Raw genomic sequence first — 13,434 nt, forward strand, 5'->3', positions numbered from 1 at the left:
CTTTCGCCCGGCTCCGATCATTCCACCTGTCTACCAGGAATCGGATGACGGTGACGACTGGGAGGGGTCTGAGGACCCTCTGGCCTTGCAGGCCAACTTATCACAGGACTGGGCAGATGAGCTGGGGGATGCCAGTGGTCTGGACACCTCCCCTGACACTGGCTGCATCTCTCCTCCGACTGTGGCTACGGAGGAGGGTGCTGCATTTTCCGTGGTGCTGCGCAAGGTGGCCGAAGCCCTTGGGCTGGAGCTGCCTGCTGTGGCCGTGAGGACTAACCTCCTCACTGAAGTGCTCCAACCGTCAGCAAGCTTCTCGGAGCCTCTGCTGCAGTTTAATGAGGCACTCGTGGACGTTCTGAAGGGCACTTGGTCCAAGCCCTCCACAGTACCTCCTGTGGATCGGAACGTGGATCGGGAATCCAAGAGGCTTGAACAGTTCGGTAAGAAGCTGTTCTCTTCCCTTAGTTTGGGACTGTGGTCTTTGAGTACCGCTTGCATCTTGGACCGTTACTCTCACTCCCTCTGGGATACGGTGGAAGACGTGCTGCCCCAGTGTCCGGAGGAGGCCCGGACACGGCTCGCCCAGGCTCTTGCCGACGGGCGGCATGCAGCGCAACATGCTATCCGATGTGGACTAGACACTACGGACTCGCTGGGTAGGGCGATGTCAACCACGGTGGCTCTTCGCTGCCACGCCTGGTGGCGGTCCACGTCTTTCTCAGGGGATGTCCAGAGCACCCTCATGGATATGCCCTTCGATGGCAGTCGCCTTTTTGGCGAAAAGGCGGATAGTGCGCTGGTGCGCTTCAAGGACTCCCGGGCTACGGCCAAGTCCTTGGGCCTTTCGGCCCCGCGCCCGCAAACTTCCGCTTTTCGTCCCTTTCGTGGCCAAGGAAGGGGCGCCTCCTGACGTCCGCCTAGCCACCGGCCGAAGACCCAACCTACACGTGGTCGCGGACGTGGATTCCGCCGAGGCGGTACTGGGGGACAACGTGCCGGTCAGTCCACAACTACCCCTGCAGCATTCGCCTCAAAGCCCTCCTAGTCCGTGCTTTCAGGCACATTCCACGCCAGTGGGCAGCAGAGTTCGCCATCACCTGCTCCACTGGCGGTCCATCACGTCGGACAGGTGGGTGCTGCAAATCGTCCGAAGGGGCTACTCCCTCCCCTTCGAGACGACCCCTCCAGCCATGCCACCGCAGTACCACCGTATGTCGGGGGATCACTTGAATCTTCTGCGGGAGGAAGTTATGGCCCTCTTGGCCAAGGGGGCCATCGAGCGCGTACCTGGGCCAGAAGTAGGTTGTGGTTGCTCTTCCCACTACTTTCTGGTTCCCAAGAAGGGCAAAGGGGGCCTGCGCCCTATCTTGGACCTCAGGAGCGTCAACGTCTTCCTCCGGAAGGAACGGTTCAAGATGCTCACTTTAGCTCAGGTTCTGGCTGTCCTCGGCCCTGGAGACTGTATGGTAGCGTTGGACTTGCCGGACACCTATTTTCACATTCCCATCCTGCCGGCCCACCGGCGTTACCTGCGGTTCACGGTAGGCTACGAGCATTTTCAGTTTACCGTGCTCCCCTTCGTCCTCACCAGTGCCCCTCGGGTGGCGGTGGTCGCAGCTCATCTGTGCAGATTAGGGGTTCCAGTCTTCCCCTATCTCGACGACTGGTTGTTGAATGTGGGCTCGCCCCAGGCAGTGGTCTCCCACCTCCAGACTACGGCCGACCTCCTGCATTCGCTGGGGTTCACCATCAATGTGCCGAAGTCACATCTGAGTCCCTCTCAGAAGCTCCTCTTCATCAGAGCAGTTCTGGACTCGGAGCAGTTCCGGGCTTATTCTCCGGAACAGCGGATCTGGGATATTCAGGCCCTGATTCCCATCTTCCGGCCTCTATCCTGGGTTTCGGTCAGGTTGGTGCTGCGGCTTCTGGGTCTGATGGCCTCCTGCATCCTGCTGGTACATCACGCCAGGTGGCGGATGTGGGCACTGCAGTGGGACCTGAAGTTTCAGTGGGCCCAGCATCAGGGCAACCTGTCCGACCGTGTCTTGATCTCGGAGGGCACTGCAAAGCAGTTGCATTGGTGGCTCACGGACCGCGATTGGGTCAGTGGCAGATCCCTCTCCCTACCCCAACCGGAGCACGTAGTAGTGACGGATGCGTCCCTCCTGGGATGGGGGGGCCATATGGGAGAGGCGGAGATCAGAGGCCTCTGGTCTCTGGCGGAGTCCCGACTCCATATCAACCTATTGGAGCTGCGGGCGATCCGGCTTGCACTGAAGGCATTCCTTCCCTCTGTTTGGGGAAGTGTAGTGCAGGTGTTCACGGACAACAATACCGCCATGTGGTATTGCAACAAACAGGGCAGGGTGGGGTCGTGGACCCTTTGTCAGGAGGCTCTGCGCCTCTGGACATGGCTGGAACATCAGGGCATCACCCTGGTGGTTCAACATCTGACGGGCTCTCTGAACGCCAGAGCCGATGAACTCAGCCGCCAGTGCATGATGGATCACGAGTGGCGTCTAAACTCGGACGTGGCGCAAGGCCTCTTTCGGCAGTGGGGAGAGTGTTGGTTAGATCTATTCGCCACCGAAGAGAACGCGCAATGTCAGCAGTTCTGCACATTGGAGTTTCCAAGGCGGCACTCGCTCGGGGACGCCTTTCGTCGCGAGTGGAGTTGCGGTCTGTTGTACGCCTTTCCGCCTATACCACTTCTGCCCAGAGTGCTGAAGAAGATCAGGCTCGACCGGGCCCAAGTCATCCTTGTGGCTCCGGATTGAGCAAGAAGGTACTGGTATCCCGAGCTACTCAGTCCGTTGATCGATACCCCGATCAGTCTGCCTCTTCAGGAGGACCTTCTGTCGCAGCAGCAGGGGACGGTCCTCCACCCGAACCTGTCCAGTCTCCACCTCCTTGCGTGGAGATTGAGCGGCGGCAGTTGATGCCATTTGATTTGCCTCCTGAAGTCTGTGATGTTATTCTGGCAGCCAGGGGTCCCTCCACAAAATCTGTATACGCCTGCAGGTGGAACAAATTTGTGGCATGGTGCCCAGCAAAGGCTGTGGATCCCCTTTACGCCCCTCCTTCTGAGGTTCTCCTCTTTCTTCTTTCTTTGGCCCAGCAGGGCTCTGCTCTGGGCACCCTGAAAGGTTATCTTTCTGCTATCTCTGCTTTCTTACGGCTTCCTGATCAGCCTTCTCTTTTCAAATCCCCTGTTGTCTCTCGCATTCTTAAGGGCATTACTCACATGTTTCCTCATGTTCCTTTTGTAATGCCTCAGTGGGATTTGAATCTGGTCTTGACGTTTCTGATGTTTGCTCCCTTTGAGCCACTTCATAATTGTCCTCTTCGTCTTTTGACGCTCAAAACTGCTTTCCTGGTGGCCATCACCTCTGCTAGAAGGGTGAGTGAGCTCCAGGCTCTCTCTTCGAAGCCTCCTTTCCTTTCTGTCCATCCGGACAAAGTTGTTCTCAGAACTCGTCCTTCTTTCCTTCTTAAGGTTGTGACTGCCTTTCACACTGGGCAGTCTGTCATGTTGCCCACCTTCTTTCCGCCTCCGCACCCATCGAAAGAGGAAGAGCGGCTCCACCGTCTGGACCCAAAACTGGCGCTGTCCTTCTATGTGGATCGCACCAAGCAGTTCCGGGTGGACGGCCAACTCTTTGTAGGCTACGTGGGCGCTAAGAAGGGATGAGCGGTGCACAAACCGACCATCTCTCGGTGGGTCGTTTTGTGTATCAAGGCATGTTACTCCTTAGCTAAAAAGGAACCTCCTGTAGGGCTGAGAGCCCATTCTACTCTGGCCACTGCGGCTTCCACTGCACTGGGACGGGGAGTCCCCTTGCAAGACATCTGTTAGGCGGCAACGTGGGCATCGCTGCACACATTTGCTAAGCATTATTGCCTTGACAGCCAAGTCCGGAGAGACGGCTTCTTTGGCCGTTCTGTTCTCCAGGACTTTCTGGTGTGATCTTGGTATGCAGACCCACCACCGGGGATGGTATTGCTGGGGTATCTATTCTAAGGTGAGGAATCTAACTAACGTGTTTCTTTCAGATGAACAAGTTACTTACCTTCGGTAATGATGTATCTGTAAGAAACATTAGTTAGTTAGATTCCTCACCGACCCACCCATCCTCCCCGTTCTGCGAACCGATATCTAGGGTTGAGGTTATCTCTTTCAGGGCCCTAGAATTTTTTGGCACCAGTGTCGGTCTCTTGCATGGCTCTGCGTTCCTGGCGCGGAAAGCTATGTACAAGAACTGAGGTCAGCACGCGAGGGCAGCGTCTAAGTACTCCGACGACGTCATCCCGGCGCACGACACCGACGACGGACGCGGAGCCGCAGACGACGCCTAGCGACGCGCAGGGGTATTGCTGACAAAACCTTCCAGATCCAGCCTGACGCCTGAGATATTCTAAGGTGAGGAATCTAACTAACTAATGTTTCTTACAGATACATCGTTACCGAAGGTAAATAACTTGTTCTTTCAGGATTTTCAGAGGCTGTACAGGCGGCTTTGGTCCAAATGCCCTTTGACGGCGCCCATCTTTTTGGGGCCCAGACCAACTCACCATTGAGACTCTTCCGTGATAGGTGAAGTGATACAGAGTCTTAAATACTCTTTCTCTGTTTTTTCTCTGTCATTAGTTTTGTCACCATTCTAGGGTTGTATAGATGTAGGAAAGTAGGATCTGCTTTCATGGCTACCCCCACTTTTTGCTGGTGTCAATAAGTTTGTTTGACCTAGTCTGACTGGGATCCTGCTGATCAGGACTCCAGTCACTGTGCTTTCTCCCTAAATTGACCATGGTTAGTACTTTTGTACATCCGCAATTGGCAACTGGTGTACACTTGTAAGTTACAAGAATATGGTACTAAAGTACCCAGGGCATAGGTACACTAGGGGTCTCCCATGGGTTGCAGCATGTATTGTGCCACCCATGGGAGTCCATGTAAACTGTGGCTACAGGCCTGCCATTGCAACCTGTGTGAGTTGGTGCTTGCACCTCTCACAACAGATAGGTTTCCTTATATCTGAGGCCACAACATTTAAAACCTATAAGTCACCCCTATGGCAGGCTCTTTGTTCCTGAGGGCAGGGTGCTTGGTTGCAAGTGTGAGGGTGGCCCTGCATGAGCAGGACACCCCTACAAACCCTGGAGTCGATTCTGCAGGCTTTTTAAATGCCGTCAGCCATTTTAAGACGTATAGTGGACATCAGTCATTACGAGATGTCTAACTATATAGTGGCTGCACCGAACCCAGTCGTGTCAAACATGTTCGAATCAAACCCCAACACCGATTCCAGTGTTGGAAGTATGATCACATTTAATGGGGGGCTCCATTGGGATACCCCCCTGTACTCCGGTAACAGCCTTTCAGGGTCTGACAGTAAGCTCGTGCTGCTGCGGACCACAGACATGATTCTGTCCCCTGATGCTCAGCCAAGCTTGAGCAGGGGAAGGTAGAACAATAGGTTTCCTTTCACAAGGCGGCGTGACCACCTTCTTGACAGGACTTAGTGTATTGGGCTAGGGTAGGGGCGCTTGCCAGCGCCCCCAGACTGCTTTGAAGGGCACATTTGATGCCCTCCTTGCATACTCCAGTTTGAGCCAGTTCAGGAAGCCCTTGGCTCCCACTCTGGTGCGAAACTGGACAAAAGACATGGGAGTATCCTCCTGACTGTCCAGCCCCTCCTCTGGGAGGAACCCCTGAATTGCTCCAAAACATTCCTTAGGGTTCATAAGGGCTTACATGTATGTGGGTCCTCAGATTCATCGTGGGACAAGACTCCAGACTGAAACTACGTCGCTCTTCGACCGTCTGGACACTTGAACTTCATTGGACTTCAACTGGAACCGAGACTGCGCCAAGGAAGACATATGCTGCTCCTGGCCTTGCTGTCTTCAAGCCTTCGTCGTCTGTGTCTGTGCCTTTTCCAGGTTCTTCAACAGACCTGTGGGCCTCAAGGACACCCAAAGTAATCTCCCTTGGAGAGGAGGAGTCACTCCCCTGCATCTGCAGGCACGTCATTGAAGCTGACCAGTCTACTGCTCCTATCGTCCTTCGGACTTCCCGAGGCTTAGCAACACAGGTGATGGTTCTGCAACTCCCTCAAGGGCTTACCTGTCCTCTCTGAAATTTTGTGGCCAGTATCCCTCGTCGGAACCGCTGGAACCAAACCCATGTGCACTGTCGACATGCCGTTGCCAATGCTTGTTGACTCTCTCCTCCAGAGATCTTCGGGCTCCAAGAAGCTCCAGCTTCGAGCAACGCCTACAGCCAAGATAGTCGCCATCACCACTTCCTCTGCACCATGGCCCTTCTTCATTGGTGAGCTGCTCGAGGTCCTCTTGCAACTCCGGTGCCTTCTGCCCGTGGATCCTCTTGAAATGAAATACCACCATTTGTAAAGCGCACAGCTACCTCCGGAGGGTCTTCTTTGGCTCTTGTGGACTCCTCTGCTTGCTTGGGGCCTACTCTGACTTACCTGCTCGTGGTGAGTCACCTGGACCTTGTTGGTCCCGACACTGCACCTTTTTCGACTACTAAGTTGGTTGCGTCTGCCTAGGGTCGTTGGTGCCCCTGCCAGACACTGACCCCTGGCTCTTGACATGCGACGTGGGGCTGCTTGTGAACGGCTCCTGATATTCCACAGCGTCCCCTGGTCCACACAGCTGCAACTTCAAGAGCACCATCAACTCTTCTGCCTCTATCAAATTCAGTTGGAATTTGTCTTCCGTGTGTCATGCTCACTCCTGAGTGGCATAGACTCTGTCCCCTCTGCTTGCAGGTTCTTCTCATCTCTGATCCACGTTTGGGTTCCTCCAGTCTCCTTCATCTTCTTCTCCAGAAGCACTTTTCCTGAAGTCCTCCATTGTGGTCTGCGGTGGTTTCCAACATCATTTCACACCAATGCACCGACTTCCCTGGTGTTGGTATCCTGGTTCCTGGGGTATCAAAGGATGGGATGACTCTCCAACCTTCCATCTTCCACAGGGTTTCTTCAGGATCCACTGGGAAGGGTCCTTTTTCTTTAAAACTGCAACCGCGACTTACCCATTGACTTGTGTTGATCACGCAGTTGTGTTCATGCTCTGCACACGGCTTCCGTGCTTTTGCTTGGTACTTACCTTGGGTGGTTCCTTGTGTCCCCAACACTTCTACGTCTTATGTGTTCCGACTCGACTTAGGTCGTGGTTCACATTCCACTATTTTAGGATATGGTTTGGTCTCCCCCTGGAGACCACGGTGCATTTGTGCTATTTACGTGTTATATTTCCAAAGTATTGTGAATATATTTCTGGGTAGCAGATATTGCAATGTGTTCGTGAGTGTTTGTAATAAAATACATATTTTTATAACTACACTGAGTGATTCTTTTTCACATAACCTATACCATAAGATTAAGTACTGTTCAAACAAGCTGCTTTACACTCCCTCTGGACTAAGCCTGAAGGCTGCTCTCCACAGCTACCACTTAGAGATTTCTACGGTTCTATAAGACCACTAAAATCACCGTAAGGGTGGTGTGGATTAGTGCACAGTGCTTCACTTAAATAAGTGAGCACCATATACTAAGCCAGCTTTTCATAACAAGTTATCCAGACAGTTTTAAAAGATTTTATTTGCTTTGAGCACTCCCACTTTCCAGCAGCCCCCGCATTAGGAAAGAGGGTACTCCCCCCACCAGCAGCAACTACGATTTGCCTGTAAGAGTAAATGCACTGGCTGTCGAGTTGCAAAGTCACATCTGACTCTTCCGAGAATGCCAAAAAGAAGAAGAAGTGATATACAAGGGTTATGTGGTTCCTTATAGACGCACATTCAAACAGGGAACTTGCTCACAGGCCTTTTGATGTATTCCCAAAAGAAAGATTTCAAATTTCAATACTCTGAATTGACGAGTGCGCACATGTGAATCTACAACAGAGCAAGCCACAAACTAAGTATTACAAGTAAGTAACTTTTTTCATACTTGTTACACAATTTTTCCAAAAAAGCTGAGATTTCTAGTCAAAAATTTACATTTTTGATTACTTACTGTTTGATTTTCAATTGTCGGTGCCTAATAGTCTAAAACCAGTTAAAAACAAGTGGCATATGTTTCCTTGTACAGTATGTTTTTAATTCTGACTTCTACTACTGAATCTTTCTGATCAACCTGGTGTGTTAGCAATTTATTTTTCACAAGTTAAGTAATATGTACCTACAAGTTAATAGCCAGTATTACTCATTATATAACTATACAAACTCTTTGTGTGCGTTCAGAAAAATAGTAATATCCACTTCTACAATATTTTGTCTTATAGCAGAGACATCTTTGACCCTCAAGATGGAAGTATTGAAGACGATGGGCTCACTGGGCTGCTCAGACTGGCTACTAGTGTTATTAAGCACAAACCACCATTTAAATTTTCTCGTGAAGGACAGGTAGGCATGTTAGTTGCTGAAATGCCTTTGAGAACTATGTCATTTGAATTGGGCTGTTATTAATATGCTAGTGACTACAGTAGGTGATATATTACTTGAAGCACCCCACCATAGAAGTTTCTTTATATTTAAATATATCGTTAATTATCTTGGTTAGTTTAAAGTGTGTGTTTGAGAAACTAGTATCTGATGGATATTTCTAACTACAGATACCTCAAGCAAGCACATTTCACTGCATACATTTTAAAAGAAGCAGAAACCATTGCAGTTCAATTGCATGCATGCCATCCAAAATGCAATCTCTTTATCAAGATTCATTCAGTGAAGTAATACACCTAGACTCTCCCACATGCTTGTGAGACTCTAGTTGATAGAATAGGGGAAGCTTGCAGGATGATCTGACAGACCACAACCGTTGAGGTGGGGGTCCTTTGCCACTGATGTCCCAGGGTCTATTCTTCTATGGCACTGCAAACTAGACAAGTTCAACCACTGCAGAATGACACTCTGAGATAGCCAGGGCAAGCTGTCACAGGCTGATTTCCATAAGGTGGGCCCCTGTCTTAAGTGGCACAGTGGTTGAAAAATGATTGGTTGAAATGCTACACAGAGCGATTGGCAGTTTTTAAACTATTTGCAAACTTTTCTCACCACCTTTTATGCTTGAGATTTGACAACTTCTTGAGGCCTGGTTGTTGCATCTCCCTTTAAAAGGTTTCACCAATAGCACGTTATTTTGGGTGATACGGCAATAATTTTAATAAACCTTTTCTGATCGATACTGCTAACGACAGTTTCCTCACATTGTGAATATTCCTCTGGTGCCAGTCTGGATCTGGAATCTTTAAAACAGTATTCCTGTGTGCCATTAGATGGTGGTGTGCTGCTCCACACCCACGTCCTGGCACTACGGAAATCACAAGCAGAGCCGCATATAAGCGCTCCCATGCACACTAATGTCCGTCCTTGTCTTTCAACTCCTTCAGACGCCAATCTGAATCTTCTTGTTGGTTTAACAAGCAATTTCTTGTAAAAAAAAAAAAGAAATACACCGGGGGGGGTGGGGGGGGCTCAGCTTTTGAGGGTCTCTGGACCAAGAGAGCAGCGTTGTTTGACTTGGGCTGTGGGGCTTGGGTGCAGAGGTGTTTTATACAGTGGATCGCTTGCTTTGGAGGTGTTTTGGGTTTATCCTCCCGAACAGCGAGTCCGGGACATTCGGGGTATGATTCCGATCTTTTGGTCCTGGGTTTCGGTCAGGAAGACCCTGAGGCTGCTGGGCCTCATGGCCTCCTGCATCCTGCTCATTGATCATGCCAGGTGGCATATGCGGGCTCTGCAGTGGGACCTGAAGTTCCAGTGGGCGCAGCATCGGGTAAATCTGTCCGACTACGTCCAGATCTCGAAGGGCACTGCACAGGGCTTGCAGTGGTAGCTCACGGACCAGCGTTGGGTCAGCGGCAGATCCCTCTCCCTTCCCCAACCGGAGCACATGGTGGTGACGGATGTGTCCCTCCTGGGATGGGGCAGCCACATGGGAGAGGCGGAGATCAGAGGCCTCTGGTCTCCGGCGGAGTCCAAGCTCCATATCAACCTTTTGGAGCTCAGGGCGATCCTACTTGCACTGAAAGCATTCCTTCCATCTGTCAAGGGGAGAGTAGTGCAGGTGTTCACAGACAACACCACCGCCATGTGGTACTGTAACAAGCAAGGCGGGGTGGGGTTGTGGACCCTTTGTCAGGAGGCTCTGTGTCTCTGGACATGGCTGGAACGTCAAGGCATTTCCTTGGCGGTTCAACACTTGGCAGGTTCTTTGACCTCCAGAGCGGACGAACTCAGCCGCAGGTGCATGTTAGATCATGAATGGCGTCTTCACTCGTAGGTGGCACAAGGTCTCTTTCAGCAGTGGGGAGAACCTTGGTTAGATCTATTCGCCACCGAAGAGAACTCGCAATGTCAGCAGTTCTGCGCGTTGGAATTTCCAAGGCGGCACTCGCTCGGAGACGCTTTTTGTCGCAAATGGAGTTGCGGTCTCTTGTACGCCTTTCCGCCTATACCACTTCTACCCAGAGTGCTGAAGAAAATCAGATGCGACCGGGCCCAAGTAATTGTTGTGGCACCGGACTGGTCTCGAAGAGTTTGGTATCCCGAACTTCTCAGTATGAGCGTGGAACTCCCGATAGGACTGCCTCTTCGGGAGGATCTCCTGTCGCAGCAACAGGGGACGGTCCTCCACCCGAACCTGTCCAGCCTCCATTTCCTTGTGTGGAGATTGAGTGGTGACAGCTGATTCCATTTGCCTTGCCTCCTGAAGTCTGTAATGTGATTCTGGTAGCCAGGCGTTCCTCCACTAAAACTGTAGCCGCCTGTCGTTGGAAAATATTTGTGGCATGGTGCACAGCAAAAGCTGTAGACCCTCCTTCTGCCCCTCTTTCTGAGGTCCTTTTATTCCTTCTCTATTTGGCCCAGAAGGGCTCTGCTCTGGGCACTATTAAGGGCTACCTTTCTGCTCTTTCAGCCTTTCTTAGGCTGCCTGATCATCCCTCTCTGTTCATGTGCCCGGTTGTCAATAGATTTCTCAAAGGCATTACTCACCTTTTCCCTCCTATTCCTTTTGTGATGCCTCACTGGTTCTCACATACTTGATGTGCACTCCCTTTGAGCCTCTTCATAACTGTCCTTTTTTTTGGTTATTGACTTTGAAAACTGTCTTCCTGTTGGCCATCACCTATGCTCGGCGAGTGAGTGAGCTCCAGGCTCTTTCCTGTGAGCCTCCTTTCCTGGCGATTCATCCGGACAAGGTTGTGCTTCGACCGCATCCCTCGTTTCTACCAAAAGTAGTCGCTGCCTTTCTTGTCGAGCAAACTGTCACTCTGCCCACTTTCTTTTCGCCTCTGCACCCTTCAAAAGAAGAGAAGAGACTCCACCGTCTGGACCCAAAACGTGCGCTTTCGTTCTATCTCAACCGCACACAACAGTTCCGGGTGGATGACCTGCTCTTTGTTGGCTACGTGGGTGCCAAGAAAGGCCGGGCTGTGCACAAGCGGACTATCTCCCGATGGGTAGTCCTGTGCATTAAAGCCCGTTACTCTCTAGCTAAAAAGGAACCTCCGGTAGGACTGCGCGCCCATTCTAACAGGGCGACTGTAGCTACTACAGCATTGGGACGCGGTGTCCCCCTGCAAGACATCTGTCAGGCAGCCACTTGGGCCTCGCTGCATACTTTCACTAAGCACTAATGCCTGGACAGCCAAGTCCGGAGAGACTGCTTCTTTGAGACGTCCTGGTGTGATCTTGGTTCGCAGACCGACTACCGGGGTTGGCATTGCTGGGATATCTATTCTAAGGTAAGGAATCTATCACTATGTGTTTCTTTTAGATGAATAAGTTAATTACCTTCGGTAACAATATATCTGTAAGAAACATTAGGAGTGAAAGATTCCTTACCGCCCCACCCATCCTCCCCGTTCTGTGAACTGATTTCTAGGATTAACGTCATCCCTTTCAGGGCCCTAGTTTCAAGGCACCAGAGGTCAGTATCTTGTGTGGCTCTGTGTTTTCTGTCACGGAAAGTCGTGTATAGAACTGACGTCAGCGTGCGAGGGCGGCGTCTAAGTAGCTGCTGTGACGTCATCTCGGCGACCACGACGCCAACGACTAACGCGTAGCCGCACGACGATGCCTTCCGACACTCGGGGGTACTGCTGACGAAAACTTTCCGGATCCAGTCTGAGCCCTGGGGGTAATTCTAAGGTAAGGAATCCATCACTACTAATGTTTCTTACAGATATATCGTTACCAAAGGTAATTAACTTGTTCGTTATGTTTATAAGCTTCAACGTGGACAGAACCTGTGAATACCTGTTCGAGGACCAGTTTTTCATTAGCTATGTTGATGCCCAGAAGGGCAAGGTCATTCAAAAGCGTACTCTTTCCAAGTGCATCCTGTTGTGTAATAACATCTCCTGTGCTCTTTCCAAGAAGGCCCCATTTGACCATAGCGGAGGCTGCTTCTTCAGTGTTATCCAGGGTGCTTCTATTCTGGACATCTTTTGGTCTGTGATATGGGCTTCAGTCCATGCATTCATCAGACGTTTTGATTCTGAAGGCATGGCCTCTTTATGAAGTGCCTACGGTAGGAACTCTTTGTTTAATGATTTTCTCAGACCCACCGCCAGCAAAGTTCTACTCTGCTGTGGATTCAAGAAGAAAGGAATCTGCAAGTAGAAGTATCCATCAGAAGAACAAGTTACTTACCTTCGGTAATGATCTTTCTGATAGAGATTTCTACACACCGAATCCTCACCTTAAAATATTCCCCAGGCGTCACTGGATCTAGAAAATCTTGAGCAGTACCCCTGCGCGTTCTTAGCTGGTGTTGGGCTGCTCCGCGTCGGAAGCGATGTGCGCTGTGCCTATAATGGCTCCACCCTGGCATGGTGACATCAGTTCCTTTCTTTCTGCGCCAACAACGCAGATCCAGAGGGCTACCATTATTTTTTTACTACTTTTTTGAGTTTTAGTTAACTTAATTTTTTGGTAATTTTTTTTTTTTTATACCTTTGCTCCCAGTATGCTATCGGCATGGCTCCCAACAAACCCATGGAGTTTAAACCATGTGAAGAATGTCAAACAGATGTCTATCTCTAACCCACACTTAGTTTGCCAGTGGTGCCTGGAATCGGGCCTTGATATCAACTGCAAGTCCATGCACCTTTTGGCGATTCGCGAGCAGACGATGAAGCTCCTGGTGGCACGGCAGAAAAAAGCTCCGTGTTGATCCTGAGGAAGATTAGTGTCCCATTCTGAGAGCTGATCCCGTAATCAATAGTTATCCTGCCTCAAATTGTCATCCTCAAAGTCTGGTAAGTCCAAGAAGTCGATGTCAAAGCTTTCCTCAACTTCTCCTGGGTATCAGTGTGCTGCTAGGCCCTGCGTCTGCACTCCACCCATGGAGCTGGCTGCAGCCCTGCTTCCCTGAGTTCCTGAGAACTGGAGGGACT

The 13,434-nt window shown here is 50.8% G+C and overlaps 1 protein-coding gene across 1 annotated transcript in view; it reads left to right on the forward strand.

The window, feature by feature from the left end:
• The window catches only part of USP34 (ubiquitin specific peptidase 34), a 2,509,780-nt gene that overhangs the window by 845,726 nt on the left and 1,650,620 nt on the right, over nucleotides 1-13,434 (forward strand). Inside the window, exon 40 of the mRNA XM_085612349.1 lies at nucleotides 8,314-8,434. Within this exon, the coding sequence (XP_085468475.1) occupies nucleotides 8,314-8,434 (121 nt within the window). The remainder of the gene's footprint in view (nucleotides 1-8,313; nucleotides 8,435-13,434) is intronic.

The sequence above is a fragment of the Triturus cristatus genome, chromosome 6 (genome assembly GCF_964204655.1).
Source record: "Triturus cristatus chromosome 6, aTriCri1.1, whole genome shotgun sequence".
Lineage (NCBI taxonomy): Eukaryota > Metazoa > Chordata > Amphibia > Caudata > Salamandridae > Triturus > Triturus cristatus.